Source organism: Scyliorhinus canicula, chromosome 20 (assembly GCF_902713615.1).
Source record: "Scyliorhinus canicula chromosome 20, sScyCan1.1, whole genome shotgun sequence".
Lineage (NCBI taxonomy): Eukaryota > Metazoa > Chordata > Chondrichthyes > Carcharhiniformes > Scyliorhinidae > Scyliorhinus > Scyliorhinus canicula.
Genome location: NC_052165.1, coordinates 15,217,761 through 15,241,288, shown reverse-complemented (window position 1 = coordinate 15,241,288; position 23,528 = coordinate 15,217,761). Strand labels below are relative to the sequence as shown.

Genomic DNA, 23,528 nt, shown 5'->3' with positions numbered 1-23,528 from the left:
TGTGCAAAGAGCCTTAACATAGTGAAAACGAACAGTGGGAAAGAATAAACATGTTAATAAGTGTTGAAGCCAAAGATCCTTCCATACGGCACTTTCCCTGCCAGCTCTGTTTGCCCATGCCACACGTGTTCAACTACACTAAGCTAACGTGGCCCTAACCCTCTTCTCCCTCCCTGCCCCCACCCCCCCGCCTGGTCTCCCCTACTCCCCCAGGCCTGGCCTGCCAGGTCAGCCCTGCGCTTGGCCCTAGCCCGCCCCGCCCCCCCTCCGATCTCCCTGGTGCCCCCTGACCTACGCTAGTCACACTGACCCCTGCCCTTGGCGCCTACCTGTCTCCCGTCCCAGCGCTCAGGCCCTCCCCCCACCCACCAGGGACCCATTAACCTAATTGTATCCCACCGAGCCCTTTCAAGTCCCGTGACTAGCCCCTAGCCCATCCCCCCATCAGGGGCCCCGATCTCGCACCAGAAGGTACCAAGCACAGGCCCCCCCCCCCATTGCGATCCCCCCAAAGGACCCTAAACAGTGCGCCCTCCAGCCCCCACTCTCTGTCCAGGCTGAAAACAATCTTAGATAAAACATTACAGTACAGGATAGTTTAACAAACCGCCGCCACACAAAATGTCTGAAAGCCCCGAGTCCTTTAGTTCCAGTCCAGCTTCTTTTTCTTAGTAAAAGTCCTAATCAGAGCAACTTTAAGTTAACAGGCCGCCGCCACTGTACAGCACTGAAAGAACTCAGTGCCCATTAGTTCAAGTCCAGCTTCTTGTCTTTAATAAAGGTCCAAACCTGTTCTGGTGTCTCAAAGTAGTAGTGGAGTTCCTCAAACGTAACCCAAAGCTTTGCAGGATATAGCATTCCAAACCTCACCTCCTTTTTGTAGAGGGCTGCCTTTACCTTGATGAATCCTGCACGCCTCTTGGCCAGCTCCGTTCCCAAGTCCTGGTAAATGCGCACCTCGCAGTTCTCCCATCTGCTGCTCCTCTCCGCCTTGGCCCATCGCAGCACACGTTCCCTGTCAGCAAGCCGGTGAAAGCGGACCACCAAGGCCCTCGGTCGGTCGCCCGTCCTGGGCTTCCTTGCGGGGGCTCTATGTGCCCCATCCAACTCCAGGGGTTGAGGGAAGGCCTCCGGTCCCATCAGCGCCTCAAGCATACCCGTCACGTATGCGCCCACATCCGACCCCTCGCAGCCCTCGGGGAGGCCAACGATTCTTAAATTCTGCCTCCTGGCTCTGTTCCCCAGCTCTTCAAGCTGCTCCTGCATCCTCCTCTAACGGGCGTTCAGCTCCTCCACCTCGTGCTCCAGCTCCGTTACCGTTCCCTCCTGACTGGAGAGCTTCGCCTCGACCTCCCTGAGCGCCTTCCCTTGGGCCGCCTGTGTCTCGACCATTCGGTCCATCACCGCTCTCATCGGGTCCAGCGTGTCCCTCCTCAGCTCGGCGAAGCAGTTCTTGAAAAACTCCATCTGCTCCTCCCTTGGCCAGTGAGCCTCCGCTCCCCGGTCCCCGCCGTCCGCCATGCTTGGCCGCCCGGCCTGGGTTCCCCGCTGCTCCCGCTTCGATCCTTGCCGCTCCACTCGACCGCTTCTGGTCCAGCTGCCCATACCCCGGGAAGAAAGCCTCTTCCCTGTCGTCTCCTCCACCGATTCAGGCTGCCAGGTCCCTAAAAAGTCCGTAGACAAAGGTCCGTTTGCCCATCTCGGGCGGGAGCGATCCGACCTGCGACCTGCCTCCTCGAGGGCGCCACCGGAAGTGCGATTTTCATTTTCATTTCAAGTGTCCACCTCCTCGACCTGCACCCAGGCCGGAGTTTTTACCCATTTCCAGGGAAGTTCATATTCCATGTAGGCCAGGGGAACTGGATGGTCCACACCCCTTGACCTCTGAGGCGGTTATAACACTAATGAAAATAATTGTCACCATTGCTGTCGGGTTCTTAAAATTTGTGCTGATAACTTCAAAGGGAGAAAGCTCTAATACTTTATACCCCTTCAGCTCTAACAAAGAGCTAGTGTTAGCAGCAAACCTATGAAGAAGAAAATTGGTTCTTGGATGCTGCTGGCCCGAACAGTGGTTAGGTGATTGGAACCAAACACATTTAGTGTTACAAATATTTCTTTAATAAACCTTTGGGAAAGTTGGTTCTGTTGTACATTTATTATGTACAAAAATAGATATTGTTTCAATCACTCAGGTTTTTAAAAAATAATTTTGAATTTCAAATCTGAATTATGATCAGAATTAGCTTGATTCAGGTGACCACATTTCTAGCAGAATGCAGTGTTGAATCATCGCCACTTTATAAGATTATTGAGCCGATCTGCTTGGATATCAATTTTGCACTGAGGACCCGTGTTCGAATCCCGGCCCTGGTCTGTGTTGAGTTTGCACATTCTCCCCGTGTCTGTGTGGGTTTCACCCCCACAACCCAAAGATGTGCAGGTTTGGTGGATTGGCAAATTGCCCCTTATTGGAAAAAAAAGAATTGGGTACTCTAAATTAAAAAAAATATTGCAAGAAATATAATTGTTAAGAAAATTAAATAAGTGCTAATCCTTCTGGCTTCACGATATTGATTCTAAGTCAAACTTACAGATCTTTACATAGTTTACTGCAATCTATCGCAATAAAAAAGCTTTTGTAATGTAATGAATCATACCAGCCTAGAAATTATTACCAGATATAATAGATTAATTTTAAAATGTTCACCTGACTGTCTTTCGTTCACTTTTGGAAAAAAGTTTAACTCTGTTAAAGTAAACCAACTAATTCCTGTACCAGTACATTTTAGGCTATATTCTATAACCACAAATGGTATATTTTCTTGGATTCTGGATTCATTGTTAATTAATGCAATGTACGATCAGAAGAATTGATTTGGCAAGTATCCAGTGGTGGTGTGCAATCTGGAGATCAAAGCCCCTCTGATGGGGGTTGCAAACAGAAAGAATGGAGCCTCCCTGTTTCAAGGGAACAAAAAAAAGGAAAATGTTTTGTGGTATTAAGAGTGTGAGTATAATCAAGCCCACATTTGAATTTTACTTTTGGGAATTTTTTGTTGTTGAAGGGAGCTAAAGGCTTGCATGATATACTTTCGAGACGCGACTGAAAATCTTGCGGGTACGAGAGGAAGATGTGTAATGGTGCACCTCTGATCTCAGGGGCCAAACCAAAACTGTGAGCTGCTGCCTCCTCAGGGAGGTAACATGTAAAACACAGAGACAGCTTTTATTTTTCTGTTCTGCACACTCTTTGCAGAGATGACGCAGTGCGCACTTTTCGCAATGGCATTTTATAGTGCTTACTGAGATGCAATTGTTGAATGTTTTATGTTGAAAGGTTGAGGGAGCTAGAGCTTTTCTCACTGGAGCGAAGAAGGAAGAGAGGTGGCTTGATAGAGGTGTACAAGGTGATGAGAGGCATGGATAGACTGGTAGCCAGAGACTATTCCCCAGGGCGGAGATGGCTGTCATGAGGGGACATAATTTTAAGGTGATTGGAGGAAGGTATAGGAGCAATGTCAGAGGTCGGTTCTTTACACAGAGTGGTGGGTGCGTGGAATGCACTGCCAGATGAGGTGGTGGAGTCATAGTCATTAGGGACATTTAAGCGACTCTTGGATAGGCACATGGACAGCAGTAAATTGAAGGGGTTGAGGTTAGGTTGATCTTAGATTAGGATAAATGGTCGGCAGAACATTGTGGGCCAAAGGGCCTGTACTGTGCTGTACTGTTCTATGTTTACTTAGAACCACGTTGTTACCAGCAATGATATACCTGATTCATTAGGTTGCACGCACACAAAGAGGTTTTTGTACTGACCATGGGTTTGGCTAACTGTGTTCTTCCATTATCTAACTTTGGATGCCTTGGTTTTCAAGACCATATTACTTCCGGGCACGGTAAACAGGTATACTTAGGTGGAGGATTTCCAATTAGAAAACTGTCCCAATTTGAAATGATGCTTGGCATTTTTGATCTTGGCGATGTGGGAGGGTTTAGAGTTGATCCGTTACCACCAACCAATATCCTTTAGCTGCTCACTTGATTTTACGAGTAACATTGAGCTATGCATTCGTACCAGTAGCATGCATCATCACCTTACTTCTCTTAGAATGTATTCCATTCTGGAACACTTGTTCCATATCTTTTTTTCTCTTTCTAGAAGGCATTTCTGAGACGAGACCACAGCAGCTGACAGCTACTGCCCAACACAGGACAACAGAGGTCACCACAGCAGGCTGCGTCACATACTCCATCTGGCGTGAAAACTATCCCAATTTGAGGAGAGTATATTGAGGGGGTAACCACTGAGAGGCGCGACGCACCATTACAATGAATGGAAGTGGTCGAGTATATGAGACCCAAATAGTTCCTCTCATGAAGCCTTTGAATGGAGCTGAGGAATGTCTGTCTGCCACTTTCAAAACAAATGATGGCCCAGATTCCAAGAGGCACGTGGTCATGAGCGAGTGGGATCTGGGACCTTTCCCAACACCCCCTCCTTTTCCAACCCCCCCCCCCCCCCCCACACCGGTATGGGTCCCACCAAACACCAGCGCCAAGAGCCTCTCAGATGGGTTGAAAGTAGCATTTGTGCTACTTCCAGTGGTTACTCCCTCAATGTACTCTCCTCAAATTGGGATAGTTTTCACGCCAAGTGGAGTATGTGACGCAGCCTGCTGCGTGTCCCATGTAACTGAAGAGCCTTTTTTCAGGCACCCCAGGCAATCGCAGTGTGAGTCGGACACCCAGCCGACATTTCACAAAGGAATCCATTAAAATTAAGAAAAAAGGCTGGTCTTGCTGAATTGCCTTCCTGACTGTCAATGCAGACTCACCCAAGCTATAGCTGATACAGTCCCCCATTTTGCTACCTTGGTAAAATATAGTCCACCTGCACTAAGCAGCCTGTTTGATACATAATGCCTCCCTCTGTATTTACTTATTCAACCAAAAAGACCCTGTAAATATCAGTCTTCTAATGAGCCAGATGCATAATTGCAAGTAGCAGAACAATGCAATGGAAATGCCATTAACCTCTTTAAAACAAAGTAAAAGTATATTTTTTGAATGAAACATCCTGTGTTAATGGAAAATCCTGTAGAGAACTTTTACTTTACATCTATAATAGGCTGGAAAATATAATTTTCCTTGTGTCCAAAATTAAATTACCTAACGGCAAACACAGTCATGCCCTTTGTCACTGAAACACTTTATGTACGGATTATATAACAATGAAGTGCAAATAAGGTGAAAGGTAAACTTAATAATTTACTGTTCTATTTGATCAGGTTGTGTATCATTTGTTATGTTGAACAAATTGTCGATCATTTAAAATGAAAGCTTTTAGGCACACGTCCAACTTGAATTGAAAATGATGGTTTAAAACTGCAAAGTACTGAGGGCCAGACACCACAAAGGTATCACTGAAGGAGCCCTTAACAATGCTGTGATAAAGAGGTCTCTTTGATTTGTATGCACAACAAAACTCAGATAAGCCACAGCCAGACTCCAGTCCCAAAAATGTTAATGGATTTAGGCATCAGTAACTTCAAAAATGAAATAAATTAACTATAGACCCTGGAATGTTGGAGGGTGTTACCTTGGGCTGTGATGAGATCTGAAGAACCAACTGCAGTACAGGCCAAATGCTTCCTTATGGGGCCGTATAATGCGTAACGTTGGGAGGAATTCTCTCAGCAGTTTGGAGGCAGGTTCGGAGATGTGGGGACCAGGATAACAGTAAAAACAAATGCACTGGGCCGACCCAGTTAGGTGGATTGGCCATGGTAAATTGCCCTTAGTGTCCAAAATTGCCCTTAGTGATGGGTGGGGTTACTGGGTTATGGGGATAGGGTGGAGGTGTTGACCTTGGGTAGGGTGTTCTTTCCAGGAGCCGGTGCAGACTCGATGGGCCGAATGGCCTCCTTCTGCACTGTAAATTCTATGATAATCTCTGATTAATCTAGGACAAAGGTTTGGCACAACATCGTGGGCTGAAGGGCTTGGTTTGTGCTGTATTTTTCTATGTTCTATGACCCCCGATATGCTCCGCTTTCCCCCCTCACTTTGTTTTAGTGGTGGCAATGTCAGAACCGTGATGCCAACCAGCAGTGGGAAATTTGGAGATGATCACTAGTGATTTTGACTAGTGATTTCCGATCTCCCCAGGGATGTCTGGGACCACTGCAGGGGGAAGAACTAGGCAGTCCACAGAAGGCATCTTCAGATTGGGAGGTCCCAGTTATTTGACATTTTCATGCAATCTGACCTTTGTTGAAAACAGAAAGAAAAGGTGATCATCCCCAGGCAGGCAGGGGCCCACCATTTTAACAGTTTCTCCTGAAGGTTGCTGCAATGGAGAAGGCTCGGGTGAAAGGAAAGCCTTTTGGAGTCTTTAACCGCGTGTCCCTTTCCTCATGCGGCATCCTCTTGGTCACTGTAGTCGCATTTCCACTGCAGCCACAGTGATGGCCTCCTTCACATTTCATGTCTTAATTGGCCCTTCCACATACTTAACTTTCCCACTATCCCTAACTGAGTTATCCTAGAAGAGGGTAGGCCCCTTCCCATAAAATCCTCCTGAACTCCTGAAGCTGCAATGAACGGACTTGGGGCCTGCAATTGGTCCTGATGCCTGAAAATTTTGAAAGTCTGGAAGGTTCCACCCCTTCCATCCATCAACTGTGTCAACTAGGGCAGCACGGTGGCACAGTCGTTAGCATTGCTGCCTACGGCGCTGAGGACCCGGGTTCGAATCCCGGCCCTGGGTCACTGTCCGTGTGGAGTTTGCACATTCTCCCCGTGCCTGCGTGGGTTTCACCCCCACAACCCAAAAGATGTGCAGGATAGGTAGATTGGCCACGCTAAATTGCCCCTTAATTGGAAAAAATAACTGGGTACTCTAAATTAAAAAAAAACAAAAAAAACTGTGTCAACTAACCATAAGTGAACTGAGTGTTAAATCTGATCATGTAACTAAGCAATGGATGATTAAGTGATATAAAGCAAGGAACCAGATGATGAAAAATCGCTTATTGTCATGTGTAGGCTTTAATGAAGTTACTGTGAAAAGTCCCTAGTCGCCACATTCCGGCGCCTGTCCGGGGAAGCTGGTACGGGAATCGAACCGTGCTGCTGGCCTGCTTGGTCTGCTTTAAAAGTCAGCGATTTAGCCCAGTGAGCTAAACCAGCCCCTTATCTTCATGATTCCACTTGATGTTGGTGAAATTCATAGTTGAGCATCCTGGAAAATAGGCAGTGGGGTCTACCCATCCCCTCACCCAAAATATCTGTCCCTCCACTGCTGCCAGGATCTCAACTAGCCATTCCTTCCCTGCCCAGAATACATGGCAGCTAGGATAGTTCCTGGAGTATTTCCCATGATTTTACCCAGGTACTGCTGTTTACTGGTGCTACAATAGGGAAGCTGGTTGTTAGGTGCTGGAGACCAGCCTTGGGTTTTTCCCAATGGAGGGAAGAGAGCTTTGTAGCAATCTGTGCTTCCTCCTTTGTGGTCCCACTTGTTTTCTCATGCGGACCTCAATCTGATATCCAAATCCGATGTGTTTGTCAATCCGCTCATCTTCAGGTTGCTTCTAGCTCTTTAACTGCAGAACCAGCAGGATTTCACAGCTGCAAAACAACGCGTAGCCTTCCAGGAACTTGCTGTGTATATTGGATGATAATCAACACAGGAAAGTTGGTTGGGATTTTGGAGTGGTTGGCTGAAGTCTTCCCCGACCTTTGCCCTTTTCTGTTCCATTTTCATACTCGCGTATGGTTGGAGCAAGTTGCTTGTTCCATCTATTGTTTCAATCCTTTCAGAAACAGACATTTTTATTTCTGCAAGCATTTCTTGCGAAACTTCAGTACTGGTGGTAAATATTGAAATTTATGGAACTTATTACAGCATTGTGCCAGGTGTACTCACTCTGTACTTGATTCAATGATAAACTGAATAATCACTCCTCCACATAGATCATAGAATTTACAGTGCAGAAGGAGGCTATTCGACCCATCGAGTCTGCACCGGCCCTTGGAAAGAGCACCCTACCTAAGCCCAAACCTCCGCCCTATCCCTGTAACCCAGTAGCCCCATCTAAACTTTTTGGTCACTAAGGGCAATTTAGCATGGCCAATCCGCCTAACCTGCACATCTTTTGGACTGTGTGAGGAAACCGGAGCACCTGGAGGAAACCGGGGAGAATGTGCAAATTCCGCACACACTGACCTAAGCCGGGAATCGAACCTGAGACCCTGGGAGCTGTGAAGCAACTGTGATAACCACTGTGCTACCGTACCCCGCCCCCCCCCCCCAAACTTAGACATGCTTTGCTGAATGTATGTTTTGGTGAAAGACTATCCTACTAATGATCATTAATTCCTCAACTCATTGTAACTAGGAGTATGCAGTGTTTCTTTGATCTGTGAACATAATTCGGGAGTCAGTAGTTAATGATAAAGAATATATAACTGCTGCAAGAACATGGGAAACATGGAGGTAGACTGGTGGTACCTATTTTGCAGTAAGGGGGAAGCTCTAGGCTGGAAAGGTTATATTTACAACGTTGTGCAGTAGTTACTAGAAAGCACGGCTACAATGCATATGGTTTGACTCAGCATAGCAGGTGTATCCTCATGCTGCCAACTTACAGTTCGAGATTTTACAAATCCTGGCCGCACTCATCTATAATATTAGAATCATTCACTTAAATTAAATGTCAACTGCGCAAGATGTATATTTTCTGGTCATGGAAAATAATGAACTCCTCCAAAATGTTATCTCCTGATACCTATCTGTTTTATTCTGTCAGGCACTGTGAGGGGGGAGGCATTTTGTCCGCTGGTATGTTTATTTTTGTCAGAGGGAGGCGGCATCTATACAAACGGATCATACGTGAGGTGAGCGATTGACTAAATTTCACAAAGTTAATGTTCTCAAACTCTTCAGCTTTATTCCACTTTTTCGTGTCTCTTTTATGAAAGTCAGTACTTCTCTTCATACACTCACACACGCACCAAAGTAGTGCACAAAATCTATTCAGGAACAAAACTTTAAAAGGTTTTCCATTTTTGTGAATTTTATGAAAAGGCGGTTAAAAAGTCAGCCCGAGTTCCTGTTTCATTTTAAGAAACCATCAGAATTTCAATGCCATTGATATAAATGACTCTGGAGACCTCTAAATGATTGATAATCAGTATTCAACCAAGTGAGCGAATTAAAACCTGTGGAAGGTTAAGATGACCTTGCGAATGACTCTAATGACAAATTCAATCGGTTGAACGAGTGAACCTTTTGTTGACCCTATCATGCATATTTCAAAATTTCTATAGCATAATACGTAAGTTAGCGAGGAACAACTTTTTTAGTCCGATCTGACTGTGAATCCTTATGGGTCACTGTCCGTGTGTAGTTTGCGCACTCTCCCCGTGACTACGTGGGTCTCACCCTCACAACCCAAAAAGCTGTACAGGGTAGGCGGATTGGCCATGCTAAATTGCCCCTTAATTGGAAAAAAAAATAATTGGGTACGCTAAATTACAAAAAAATAAAAATTGGAATCTGTTTTTAGATGGTAGGACAATTCCCACATAATCTGAATAAAACAAAACACACACACACACTTTTAAATATAGGGGTTTTCCATTAACCACCCCCCCTCCCCCGCCCCACCTACCTCACTGAATATTTGGCGGCTGGTAATGTGACGCCGCGCCTGCACGATTTACAACTGTATAAAAACGAGAACCTGGCGACCTCTGAAGGGGACCTTGGAGGTGAGCGCTCCATTTGCCATTACCCTCCAGGGTGCTAGTCACAGAGGGGGAAGTGGAGAGGACGCGGGGGACCCAGTTAAAGTTCAGTTTGGGGGTAGGGTTCAATATCGGCCTCTCGGGTGGGTCGCTAACAGGCCTTAGCGGCCCTTCATTGCTGTGAGCCACTCGGTTTAAAGATGGCTGGTAGACAGGCAGCACTTCCCATGTCCTCCTGGCGGCCGCTGAGGGACTGCCCTTCCAGAGCGAAAAGTGGGTGGGAGCAGGTGAATCCATAGAGCTGACACTGGGGGCAACGAAGAGGTTCTTGGGTGGGGTCCATGAGATGCCTGCTTTTGGGTGTTGCAGTGCTACCCTCTGTGTATGTGTGTGTGTGTGTGTGTGTGGCTGGTGATGTTTTGCTCACAGAGAGGGCAGTGTCGACAGGCTGGACACCCCCAGGGTCTCCTGCATGGAAGGCCTCAGGCTGCGCTCCTGACTATTTTCTTCCCTTCAGGTGCACGAGGCCCCAGGGCTTTTCCCTGGGATAGGGGCAGCTGAAGTGAGATTCAGAAGTCCTGCCGCTCTCTGGCGCTGACACTCCTGGATTCCTACTCATGCCTGCACCGTGCAGTTGCATTAAAAGATTAAATGAAGAATGCAGGAAAGCCCGCCAGGGGCAACACCAGACACACCTATAAATGAGGTGTCAACCTGGTGAAGCTTTTGCACAGGACTACTTGTGTGCAAAACAACATAAGCAGCAAGTAATAGACAGAGCTAAGCGATTCCAGAATGAACCAGTCAGATTTAAGCTCTGCAGTCCTGCCACATACAGCTGGGAATGGCAGCAGACAATTAAACACGAGGAAGAGGTTCCACAAATATCCCAATCCACAATGATTGAGGAGCCCAGCACATCTGTGCAAAAGATAAGGCTGAAACATTCACAACAATCTTCAGCCAGAAGTGCCGAGGTGGATGATCCACCTCAGTCTCCTCCGATGGTCCCCAACATCAGAGATCTCAGTCTTCAGCCAAAATGATTCACTCCATGTAATATCAAGATGCAGCTGAAAACATTGGATGCTGCAAAGGCAATGGGTCCTGACAATATTGCGACAATAGTACTGAAGACTTGTGCTCCAGAACTTGCCGCACCCCTTGTACAGCTACAACACTGGCATCTACCCGGCAATATGGAAAATTACCCAGGTGTGTCCTGTAAATCCAAGTCAGCTAATTACCGATGTATCAGTCTGCTCTCCATCATCAGCAATGTAATGGAAGGAGTCATCAACAGTGCTATCAAGTCAATGGGAATCTGGTGGAAAACTCTCCACTGGTGGGAGTCATACCTGGCACAAAAGAAAATGGTTCTGGTGGTTGGTCAATCATCTCAGCTTCAGGAGATGCTCACTGTAAGAGTTCCTCAGGGTAGTGTTCTAGGCCCAACCATCTTCAGCTGCTTCATCAATGATCTCCCTTCCATCATAAGGTCAGAAGTGGGGATATTTGCAGATGACAGCACAATGTTGACCCCCCCCTCCCCATCCCCCTCCCCCACACCCCCCAAAGCCTGTCCACCTTCTACAAGGAACAAATCTGGAATGTAATAGAATACTCTCCACTTGCCTGGATGAGTGCAGCTCTAACAACACCCAAGAAGCTTGACACCGTCCAGGACAAAGCAACCCGCTTGATTGCTCCTCGTTCCACAAAGATTCAAACCCTCCACCGACAAACAGTGGCAGCCATGTGTACCATCTACAAGGTTCCTTAAGCAGCACCTTCCAAACCCACGACCATTACTATCTCGAAAGACAAGCCAAGAGCAGCAGACACCTGTCTCAAAAATCTATCATTGTGCACAAAGTACCTAAAATAAAAAGTCAAACTGACTTTTTCAAAACCCCATCCCAATCAACAAATCCTCAAATATTTTTGGAGCCTGTCGGCAGGTTAAGTTTGTGGCTCCATTAAATTTTATTATTCAGTGCGCACGCACTTAAATGGGCCTACTTGTGCATAACCTGTGCAGCTTAGAGGGAACTTTTCAAACAAACCCTCCCACTCAGTAGGTGATCACCAGGAGATTTAATACAATCAAGCTCATTTTATGTACTTCAAAGTGGAGGAGCGCAACATCATTTTTATTCACCAGTGTTGGTTGAAGCATGGCCATGATCTGCTGGATTTTGTGTTCACAGTCTCCAATGAACTTTTCAACCACAGTGGATGGAGTTTGAAACTATGACCCAGAATGAATGATGCAGAGGCGAGACTGGAACATTTGCGTTGCGTTGGCTAAATAATGCAGCATCACTCAAGATTAGATTAGCGACTGGGTGGCACAGTGGTTAGCACTGTTGCCTCATGGCGCCGAGGACCCGGATTCGATCCCGGTCTCGGGTCACTGTCCGTGGGGCGTTTGCACATTCTCCCCGTGTCTGCGTGGATCTTACCCCCACACCCCGAAGATGTGCAGGGTAGGTGGATTGGCCATGCTAAATTGCCCCTTCATTGGAAAAAAATAATTGGCTACTCTAAATTTCTTTAAAAATTGGATTAGATCAGTGAAAATAAACCAGTTTTGAGGAAAATGCTCAATCAAAAATATCATTGCAAATAGAACAACTTGTGGTGAGGTACGGGACTATGTTGTATAAGTTCAACTGCAAAAATAATAGTTTGCTTACCAAAGACAAGGATCGGATTCCATCCACTGGCAGGTGAAATCCCATTCCTATGGATTTTATGATTACAAGAATATTCAACAGGTTCTCTCTGCAAAATATAAATTGTGACAACAAAACTAAGATTTACGGTTAAATTAAATTGGAGTTGTGTACATTAACTCAAAAAGTTTTACAGTTCGGTGGACTTATTTTTCACTCTGGAGATGTTGGGATGGATTTCTATTGTCCCTTTTGGGGAGTAATTGCTCTGATAGTTGTGGTTCTGGATCAACATTCCCAATCTGGGGATACTGTTTGTGACAGGAACCAACACAAAGGTGGCTCCTGGTTATGGTATTTTAAATAAGACTCAAAAAAACTTTTCAGCCATCAATTCATAGATTCATAGAACATACAGTGCAGAAGGAGGCTATTCGGCCCATCGAGTCCACACTGGCCCACATTAAGCCCTCACTTCCACCCTATCCCTGTAACCCAATAATCCCTCATAAACCTTTTGGACACTAAGGGCAATTTAGCATGGCCAATCCTAACCTGCGCTGTGGGAGGAAACTGGAGCACCCGGAGGAAACCCACGCAGACATGGGGAGAATGTGCAGACTCCGCACTGACAGTGACCCAAGCCGGGAATCGAACTTGGGACCCTGGCGCTGTGACAGGAACCAATTGATGGAGTTTGCAAAGTGCATCCCATCTACAACTTGTTTCAAAATTCGTTTGCGGGATGTGGGCATCGCTGGTTAGGCCAGCATTTATTCCACCACCAACATATATTGGCAGCAGCGTCTACCTTTTACAAGACGCACCACCAAGATGAACAAGAGCAGTAAATGAATGCGAACGCCATCACCTGCCAGATCGCCTTCAAGCCACGCATCATGCTGATTAGAAACTATATTGCTGTCCCTTCACTGTCACTGGGTCAAAATCTTAGAACTCGTTTCCTAACAGCACTGTGGGTGTACCTATACCACATGGACTACAGTGGTCAAGGTGACAGCTTACTGCCACTACCTACTCATGGGCAATTAGGGATAGGCAATAAATACTGGCTAAACCAGCAATGCCCCCATCCCATAACTTAGAAAAAGAAAGATGTTCTATCTAGTAAAAGGTAAATCAGGACATATAACATCATTTCTCATACAGAGAGTGATCAACATTTGCATTTATAGAAGTAGTGAGCAAAACATTCCTGGGATCATTATGAAACAATTAGGGGCAGAAATGCCAGGGATTCTAAGGTCCTTCTGCTTTCCCCATCCACAAGTGATCATGTTAACAAAATGCAACATGATCAGGTTTGAATGAAGATTTCTTTGGTTAAAACAACGTATATTTGTATAGCACCTTTAATGTAATAAAACATCCCAAGGTGCATCAGAGGAGGGTTATCAAACAAAGTTTAACATCGAGCTGCATCAGGAGTTATTTGGTCAAGTGGCCAAAAGCTTGTTCAAAGAGGTACATTTCCAAAAGTGTTGTAGAGGAGGAAGGCATCTGGAGGTGAATGGATAGCCAGGGAACGGCAAATATCTATTGCTCCTGTGCACGGATGATATGCAAATTCGTGAGGCATTCCATATTTTTGAAGATCACCAACTCGGTGAAAGACGTTCGTTGGTCTGCCTGAAATCTGTTGGTCTCCGAGTGTTGCAGACTAGCACATTCCAGCTCAGTACTATATGCTGAGGGATGCAGTAAAGCTTAGGGCAGCCGCCGCAGAGGCTTTGTTCTCCTGTAGCCCTCACTCCATTTGCTCTTCAAAATCATCTTATCCATTGTTATTATTACACACAACTCGTTGTTTATGCGCAAATCTGCATGCTAAACTGCCAGGTACATCAAAGAAAAACAAGGGACTAGAAATGGTTAGAGAATTAATGATGAGTACATCGCACCCGCTATCATCAATGCTGAGAAAAAACATGAAATGTGTGGTGAGGAAGAGGTGAAATGAAATGAAATGAAAATCGCTTATTGTCACAAGGAGGCAGTGAAAAGCCCCTAGTCGCCACATTCCGGCACCTGTTCGGGGAAGCTGGTACGGGAATTGAACCGTGCTGCTGGCCTGCCTTGGTCTGCTTTCAAAGCCAGCGATTTAGCCCTGTGCACATCATGAATTCCAATTTTCACCACCTTGCTGTTTGCTTCACAAAAGCCATCACACTGTGAGCCTTCCCATTTGCTCACCTGACCTGTCCATGTATAACTTCCTTCAGTGTACAGCGCACTTCTTCGTTATCAACCACATGGCCTATTTTCAAATAATCTACGAAACTCTGCATCACGCCCCCCTATATTTAAATATAAGTCATTGATGGACACCATGACCACACAGGACCCGACTGAAAGTAACCTTCCTGTCACCAAAGCATCTGTCAACCATTAGCTATTGCCTCCTGCCACTGAGCTAGTTTTGGATCCTTTCTACTACTTTTTCTTGAATCCCATGAATTTTTAATTTACTGATCAGTCTGCCACGTGGGACCATGCCAAAAGCCTTGCTAAAATCCATGCAAAAGCACTGGCCTGAAACGACCCTTCTTGTTAACTCCTCAAAAAGATTCACCCAAGTTGGTCAGTAATGATTTTCCCTTGACAAATTTGTGTTCTTGATTAATCCACACCTCTCTAAAATGATGATTTTCTTAATTTCTCTTTTAAAATCCCTCTCTTCTTCGCCTCCAACAATTGTTAAGAGCTCATTATTTACCACTAAGATTGAGACAATCTGATTAGTTGCCCCCGCCAGGCCCCTCCCTTTCACCAGCCCAATTGGGCCACACGTCCTTTAATGTTTCCCGAAGTTGCATCTTTTTCTACTTGCTCTCCTCTCATGTCCTCTGTGAGCTCATCTTGTTCATGAGGCCCATCTCCTGTGAATGTGAAGGCCTGGCCAATCAAGCACTTTGCACAACAAAGTTGTGGCATTTCCAGATCGGAATGAATGAGGACCCGAAAGTCCTCATGACATCAGGATTATGACCAGGAATTGAAATCCGACACGCTGTGTGAATTTTCTCTTCCAATTCCCCTAACTAGTTTATATTATACAAATCAAACAATTGTATAGGTTCCGTTTTTCCCCCTGAAATATCAATATCTTAGTTGACCAGTTTAACCATTAGTCATCATAGTTTTCATGCAACAGAAGATTTCTTGCACAGAATAAAGTCAAAAGTTCTGTATGTGCATTGAAAGCAGTAATTTGGAAATATTTTGACACAAAAACAGCGGCTTAATGCTGCCAAAAAAAATATTTCAAGGGATGTGAGTGTTTCCGGCTTGGCCAGAATTTATTAATGGGCAGGACTGTGTGGGGCTTCGAAGGGAACTTGCAGGTGATGGTCTTTTCATGCGTCCGCTGTCCTTGTCCTTGAAGGTGGTAGAGGTCATAGGTTCGGAAGGTGCTGTCGAAGGAATGCTGGTGAATTTCTTCAGCGCGTCTTGTAGATGGCATGCACTGCTGCCACTGTGCGACAGTGATGGAGGGAGGAAAGGATGAACAGGCTTTGGATAGGAGGTGTGTTATTTGCCACATAATTTGCAGATCTGACCTGCTCTTGTAGCCACAATATTTATATGGCTGGTCGAGGTCAGCTTTTGGTCCAAGGTTATCCCCAGGATGTTGATAGTGGGGGATCCAGCGATCGCAATGCCACTGAATGTCAAGGGGAGATGGTTAGATTCTCTCTTATTGGAGGAGGTATTTACCCAGAACTTGAGTGATACAAAGGTTATCAGCACAAGGCTGAATGTTGCTCAGGGCTTTCTGCATACGGAGTCAAGAGTGCTTCCGTATCGGAGGAGTCCTTAAGGGTACTGGGCACACATTGGGGATGTGTGTGCAATCATCAGTGAACATCTCCACTTCTGACCTTATGATCCAGGGAAGGTCATTGATAAAGATGGTTGGGCCTAGGACACTACCATGATGAACTCCTGAGGACTTTATTTTAGCTATGGCTCCAGTCAGCGGAGAACTTTCCCCGATTCTGATTGGTTCCAGTTTTGCTGTGGCCTCTTGATGCTACACTTGATCAAATGCTGTCTTGACATCAAGTGCACTCACTATCACCTCATCTCTTGAGTTCAGCTCTTTAGTTCATGATTGTACCATGGCTGTAATGAGGTCAGAAGCTGAGTGGTCCTGATGGAACCTAAACTGAGAGTTATTGAGCTATTTGTCCATCAAAGAAAAAAGTATTGCAAATAAAACTGACGAGAAAGAGACACAAATTGTACCGAGGGGATATCAAAGTATTCAGGGAGGGTATAGTAGAAATAAATGTATGGATACCTGTGTTAAACATAAATTTCACTACAGCAGTATCTTCTAATCGACATCGTATATAAAACCTAAAACTTTACATGTTCTGCATTACCTTTGTAAAACCTTTTGCATAATATGCAGGTGACGTGTATTTAACCACTGCACACCACCGACAACCAGAACCGTCTGATCATTGTTTTCTAAGGGACGTGACCTGAAAACAAAAACAGACAGGATTCTCAAATTACAGTAACTGCATTGCATTGTGTATATTTGCTCACAATCTAGATGAAGTTATTTATTTTTAATAAATGTTTTTTATTGGGTTTTTGAACAAAGTATATTTACCGTTATGTACACAGGATAAGAGACATATATATATATATATATATAAATATATATATATATATATATATATAATTATGTGATACATTTACAATTTACTAAGTCTTTTAAAGGCAAGTTATCAAAATGCTCCCTGCATTCCACATAATTACCTTTGGAATTGGATTTGCTCAGTGCAAATTTACTGAATGATTTCATGACAAAGTATAGACCAGCAAGATCTCAGGTTTGACACCTGGTTCAGTTGGTATCATCCAAAATAGTGGTATGGACTCTTCAATTGGCTATAATGGACATTGTTAACCAGGGTTCTGAGGTCTGACCAGAGGTGAGTATTTGGTTGTCAGACTTTGTTGCACTTCATGATAGAATGGTTTCATGATAGAATGGCTTCATGATAGAATGGCTTCATGATAGAATGGTTTCATGATAGACTGGCTTCATGATAGAATGGCTTCATGATAGACTGGCTTCATGATAGAATGGCTTCATGATAGAATGGTTTCATGATAGAATGGCTTCATGATAGAATGGTTTCATGATAGAATGGATTCATGATAGAATGGCTTCATGATAGAATGGTTTCATGATAGACTGGCTTCATGATAGAATGGCTTCATGATAGACTGGCTTCATGATAGAATGGCTTCATGATAGAATGGCTTCATGATAGAATGGCTTCATGATAGACTGGCTTCATGATAGAATGGCTTCATGATAGACTGGCTTCATGATAGAATGGCTTCATGATAGACTGGCTTCATGATAGAATGGCTTCATGATAGAATGGCTTCATGATAGAATGGCTTCATGATAGAATGGCTTCATGATAGAATGGCTTCATGATAGAATGGCTTCATGATAGAATGGCTTCATGATAGAATGGCTTCATGATAGACTGGCTTCATGATAGACTGGCTTCATGATAGAATGGCTTCATGATAGAATGACTTCATGATAGACTGGCTTCATGATAGAATGGCTTCATGATAGAATGGCTTCATGATAGAATGGCTTCATGATAGAATGGCTTCATGATAGAATGGTTTCATGATAGAATGGCTTCATGATAGAATGGCTTCATGATAGAATGGTTTCATGATAGAATGGCTTCATGATAGAATGGCTTCATGATAGACTGGCTTCATGATAGAATGGCTTCATGATAGACTGGCTTCATGATAGAATGGCTTCATGATAGACTGGCTTCATGATAGAATGGCTTCATGATAGAATGGCTTCATGATAGAATGGCTTCATGATAGACTGGCTTCATGATAGAATGGCTTCATGATAGACTGGCTTCATGATAGAATGGCTTCATGATAGAATGGCTTCATGATAGAATGGCTTCATGATAGACTGGCTTCATGATAGAATGGCTTCATGATAGAATGGCTTCATGATAGAATGGTTTCATGATAGAATGGCTTCATGATAGACTGGCTTCATGATAGAATGGCTTCATGATAGAATGGCTTCATGATAGAATGGCTTCATGATAGAATGGCTTCATGATAGAATGGTTTCATGATAGAATGGCTTCATGATAGAATGGCTTCATGATAGAATGGCTTCATGATAGAATGGCTTCATGATAGAATGGCTTCATGATAGAATGGCTTCATGATAGAATGGCTTCGTGATAGAATGGCTTCGTGATAGAATGGCTTCATGATAGAATGGCTTCATGATAGAATGGCTTCATGATAGACTGGCTTCATGATAGAATGGCTTCATGATAGAATGGCTTCATGATAGAATGGCTTCATGATAGAATGGCTTCATGATAGACTGGCTTCATGATAGAATGGCTTCATGATAGACTGGCTTCATGATAGAATGGCTTCATGATAGAATGGCTTCATGATAGAATGGCTTCATGATAGACTGGCTTGCTGTCATTCTCTCCTTTGGCACAACGTGATTGTTAGAAATTGTGGAATTGTTCATTAGCTCAGGTCACTCCAAGAGTGAAAAAATGGGGGAAAAAAAGTTGCCAGCCAACAGCCTCAGAATTTAATTCTGTTTTTAAATATCCCAGCTGTGTTAAAATGAAGGAATGCCTGATATTCTGCTACCGGATATTAATGTCAATTTTATTAATTTACCATTGTATGAGTAGTTTTATTTTGACTTGCAAAGTCCCTGCCTAAATCAATAACTAGTTTCTCAGTTCTCACAAATGTTAAAAAAATGTCCAATTTACTTACTCGGGTGGATGTAAACGATTGTTGAGGGATAAATATTGGCTAGGACACCAAGGATAACTTCCCTTCTCTTTTTCATTTCCAACTAGCATCACAAAACAGATATTCGGTCAATATGACATTGCTGTCAGTGGAAATTTGCAGTGAGGAGATTGGCTGCCGTGCCTCCATTACAATAGGGTGACATAGTGGTTAGCACTGCTGTTTCACTGCACCAGACACCCAGGTTCAATCCCAGCCTTGGGTGACTATGTTTGTGTGGAGTTTGCACTTTCGCCCCGAGCCCGCGCGGGTTTCCTCTGGGTGCTCCGGTTTCCTCCCACAGTGTAAAGATGTGCAGGTTAGGTGGATTGGCCATGCTAAATAGCCCTTAGTGTCCAAAAGGTTAGATTGGGTTCCGGTAACGGGGATAGGGCATGGGGGTGGACCTAGGTAGGGTGCTCTTTCATAGGGTCGGTGCAGACCCAATGGGCCAAATGGCCTCCTTCTTCACTGTAGGGTTTCCACGATTCTAACAGTACTTCAAAAGCATTTATTTGGCTGTAAAGTAATATGAGATATCCGGCAGTCATGAAAAGTGCTACACAAATGCAGGGCTTTATTTTATCTTGTGTATCACAGACATAATCAAATATATAAACTGCACCTGAAATTCAGTATACGATAAAATATGATTCACTGTTGTAGAAAAAACATTTCTGAAATGCTTGTGTCCTGTTAGCACTTTTAAAATTCATAACATTTTATTAAAATTGACTTTTGTCGCCTAATAGTATTTCTAGACATTGAATAAAGTAACTGAGCCACCAGGAGCAATTTCAGGTCTTAAATCAGTGGGTAGTTAATTCACACTACGGGCAGTCCGATATAATTACTTAACCAGATAGTCTCCCAATAGTCAGTGTCAAATCTCAGATGTGACTAATACCTATTTAGGAAAGTTATTGGTGGGACTTCCGGTGGCGGCTATGAATGAGTAGGTCGCACATTTGGTGGTTCCCACTAGGGTCCGTGCTTTGGACCTTTCCCTCCGATTTTTTGTCGGATCTGATTTGGAAAATTGATGTTTGATGCAACTGTGACGAGGAATCCTACATCAGTGCATGGAGAGGCGGACCAGGAGTGCTCGCAAAGGAAGAAACAGGCAAACGGAGAAGGCTTGGGTTGAGGCTGCAGCGGGAGAAAGCATGGCGGAGGACCGGAGTTCTGGCTTGGAGACCCAGCGTTCGATGGAGCAGCTGATGCAGTTCATACAAGAGGGCTTTGCCAAACAGAAACAGGAATGCTTGGACCCGATTAAGGAATCGATTGCGCGGCTGGAACTCAGACTGGATGCTCAAGATTGAGCAATCCAGAAAGTGGAGAAGGTACTGGCTGAGCAGGAGGAACAACAAACAGCAATGGAGTTGGAGGTGGAGATGTTGAGAGACCAGCAGAAAAGGCTCCTAGAGAAGGTGGAGGACCTAGAGAGTAGGTCCCGCCGGCAGAACTTGGGAATTGTGGGTCTCCCGGAGGGATCCGAAGGAACGGACGTAGGGGCATACCTAGCAGGTATGTTCGAGAATTACTGGGAGGGGACGTACACCCGACCCTTGGAGGTGGACAGGGCGCACAGAGCGCTAGCGAGGGAGCCGCATGTAGGTGATCCCCCGAGAGCAATGGTGGTGGGATTCCACAGGCACCTGGACAAGGAGTGTATCCTACGGTGGGCCAGGCAGACACGGAGCTGTAAATGGGAGAACAACATCCTGCGTATATATCAGGATCTGAGCACGGACGTGGCCAGGAGAAGAGCAGGGTTCAACCAGATAAAATTGACCCTTTTCACGAAGAAGGTAAAGTTCAGACTGCTGTATCCGGCCTGTCTTTGGGTCACTCACGAAGAGCAACATTTCTACTTCGAGTTGCCCGAGGAAGCAATGGACTTCGCTAGAAGGAAAGGGCTGGTAGTGGACTGAGGTGTTTGGACTGAACTTTGCTGCGGCGTTCATGTTTTAAAAAGTTTTTGTTTTTGGATGTAATCTGTAATGCCTTCTCTATTGATTTGGGGACTGTGAATGAGCTGTGTGAGTTAAAGTTGGCATTTGCACTGATGGGGGATGGAGGTGTGAATGTTAGATGTTGGATCTTTTTGATTTTCTTTGTGTTTCTTTTAGGCAATTGGGTTGGGATTGTTTTTGTTTGCATATGTATGTGCAAGTGGGGGGGGGAACAATAGGTGAGAAAATGTCTGGTGCCATGGGCGGGGGCCACCAAGCTAGCTGGGCAGACTAGCTCACGGAAGCGCAGTGGGGGGTGAGCAGATGTTATGCTTGTTGAAGGGGGCTGTGTGTATAGTGCTGTTATGGGGGGCGGGAGGTGAAATGTTCTGCTGACAGGGGAGGGACTTTTGGTATGGGACAATAGGGAGGTCGGGGATGGAGGCTTCCTGGGGGCAGGCCTGTGGATGCGTGGGGCGCGGGCTGGGGACTGGCCCAAGAAAGGTGATGGCTGATCGGCGGAGAGGGGTGGGGGCGAGAAGCCCCCCAACCAGGCTGATCACATGGAACTTAAGAGGGCTAAATGGGCCGGTTAAGATGGCACACGTGTTCGCGCATTTGAGGAGGCTGAAGGCGGACGTGGCAATGTTGCAGGAGATGGACTTTAGAGTAACTGAGCAGGTCAGATTAAGGAAGGGATCGGTCGGGCAGGCTTTCCACTCGGGGCTGGATTCTAAGACTAGAAGGGTCACAATCCTGATCAACAAGCGAGTGTCATTCGAGGTGGGAAGAATAGTTGCGGATGTGGGGGGTCGGTACATCATGGTCAGCGAGAAGCTGGAGGGGCTGCTGGTGCTGCTTGTGAAAGTGTGTGCACTTAATTGGGATGATGTGGAGTTCATAAGGAGGATGTAGCGGAAGATCCCGGACCTGGATTCGCATAAGCTGGTCATGTGGGGGGGGGGGGGGGGGGGGGGGGGGGGTCTTCAACACAGTCATTAACCTACGGCTAGACCGGTTGAGCTCAAGGACAGGCAGGGTGCCAGCAATGGCAAAGGAGCTAAAGGGGTTTATGGAGCAGATGGGAGGGGTGGACACATGGAGATTTGGGCGGCCGAGAGTGAAGGAGCTTTCCTTCTACTTGCACATGCATAAAGTGTACTTCCGGATTGACTTTTCTTATCCTGAATAGGGCTTTACTGATGGGGGTAGTGGACATTGAGTATTCAGCGATCACGATCTTGGATCATGGTCCACACTGGGTGGACCTACAGGTGAGCAAGGAGGGAGGCCAATGCCCTCACTGAGTCTGGACGTGGGACTTTTAGCGGATGAGGAGGTGTGCAGGTGGCTGAGGAAATGTATTCAGAAATATCTGGAAGTCAACGACATGGGGGAAGTTTCGGCTGCGGTGGTCTGGGAGGCGCTGAAGGCGGTGGTTAGAGGGGAGCTGATCTTGATACGGGCCCACAGGGCGAAGGTAGACAGAGCAGAGACGGACCGACTGATAAAGGAAATACTACAGGTGGACAGGAGTTATGCGGAGGCCCCAGACCCAGGGCTTCTAAGGGAATGACAGAGGCTACAGGCGGAGTTTGTTAACTACAGGGAAGGCAGTGGAGCAGCTGAGGAAGGCGAGGGGGGGGCAATTTATGAATATGGGGAGAAGGCCAGCAGAATGCTTATGAGGCAGCTTAGAAAGCGGGAGGCAGCCAGGGAGATTGGGAAAGTAAGGGACAGGAATGTGAACCGAGTCGGAGATTCAGCTGGGGTCAATAAGGCGTTTAAGGAATTCTACAGCAGGCTGTATGAGTCGGAACCCCCAGCTGTGCTGGAGGGCATGAGGCAATTCTTATGGAGGCTGAGGTTCCCGAAGGTTGATGAAGAATTGGTAGAAGGGCTGGGGGCCCCGATCGGTTTGGAAGAGATAGCAGAAGGGCTGAAGACCATGCAGTCGGAAAAAGTCCCGGGACCGGACAGGTACCAGTGGAGTTTTACAACAAGTTCTCTGGGATACCGGTGTCGCTGTTGATGAGGACATTTAATGTGGCAAGAGAGAGAGGGGGGCTTCCCCCGACGATGTCACAGGACACTATCTCATTGACCCTAAAATGGGATAAGGACCCGGAGCTATGCGGGTCCTCCACACCATCTCCCTACTAGATGTAGACGCCAAACTGTTGGCTAAGGTCTTGTCCTCAAGGATTGAAGACTGCATTCCAGATGTGATTGGGGAGGACTAGACGGAATTTGTTAAGGG

The 23,528-nt window shown here is 45.6% G+C and overlaps 1 protein-coding gene across 2 annotated transcripts in view; it reads right to left on the bottom strand.

Moving 5' to 3' along the window:
• cped1 (cadherin-like and PC-esterase domain containing 1) overlaps positions 1-23,528 on the bottom strand; it is a 282,548-nt gene that overhangs the window by 8,063 nt on the left and 250,957 nt on the right. The window contains exons 19-20 of one of the 2 annotated variants that reach the window (XM_038780826.1): positions 16,847-16,948; positions 12,459-12,546 (exon numbers count right to left, since the gene is read on the bottom strand). In XM_038780826.1, coding sequence (XP_038636754.1) covers positions 12,459-12,546; positions 16,847-16,948 — 190 coding nt within the window. The remainder of the gene's footprint in view (positions 1-12,458; positions 12,547-16,846; positions 16,949-23,528) is intronic. The other variant, XM_038780827.1, reaches the window with a different exon arrangement.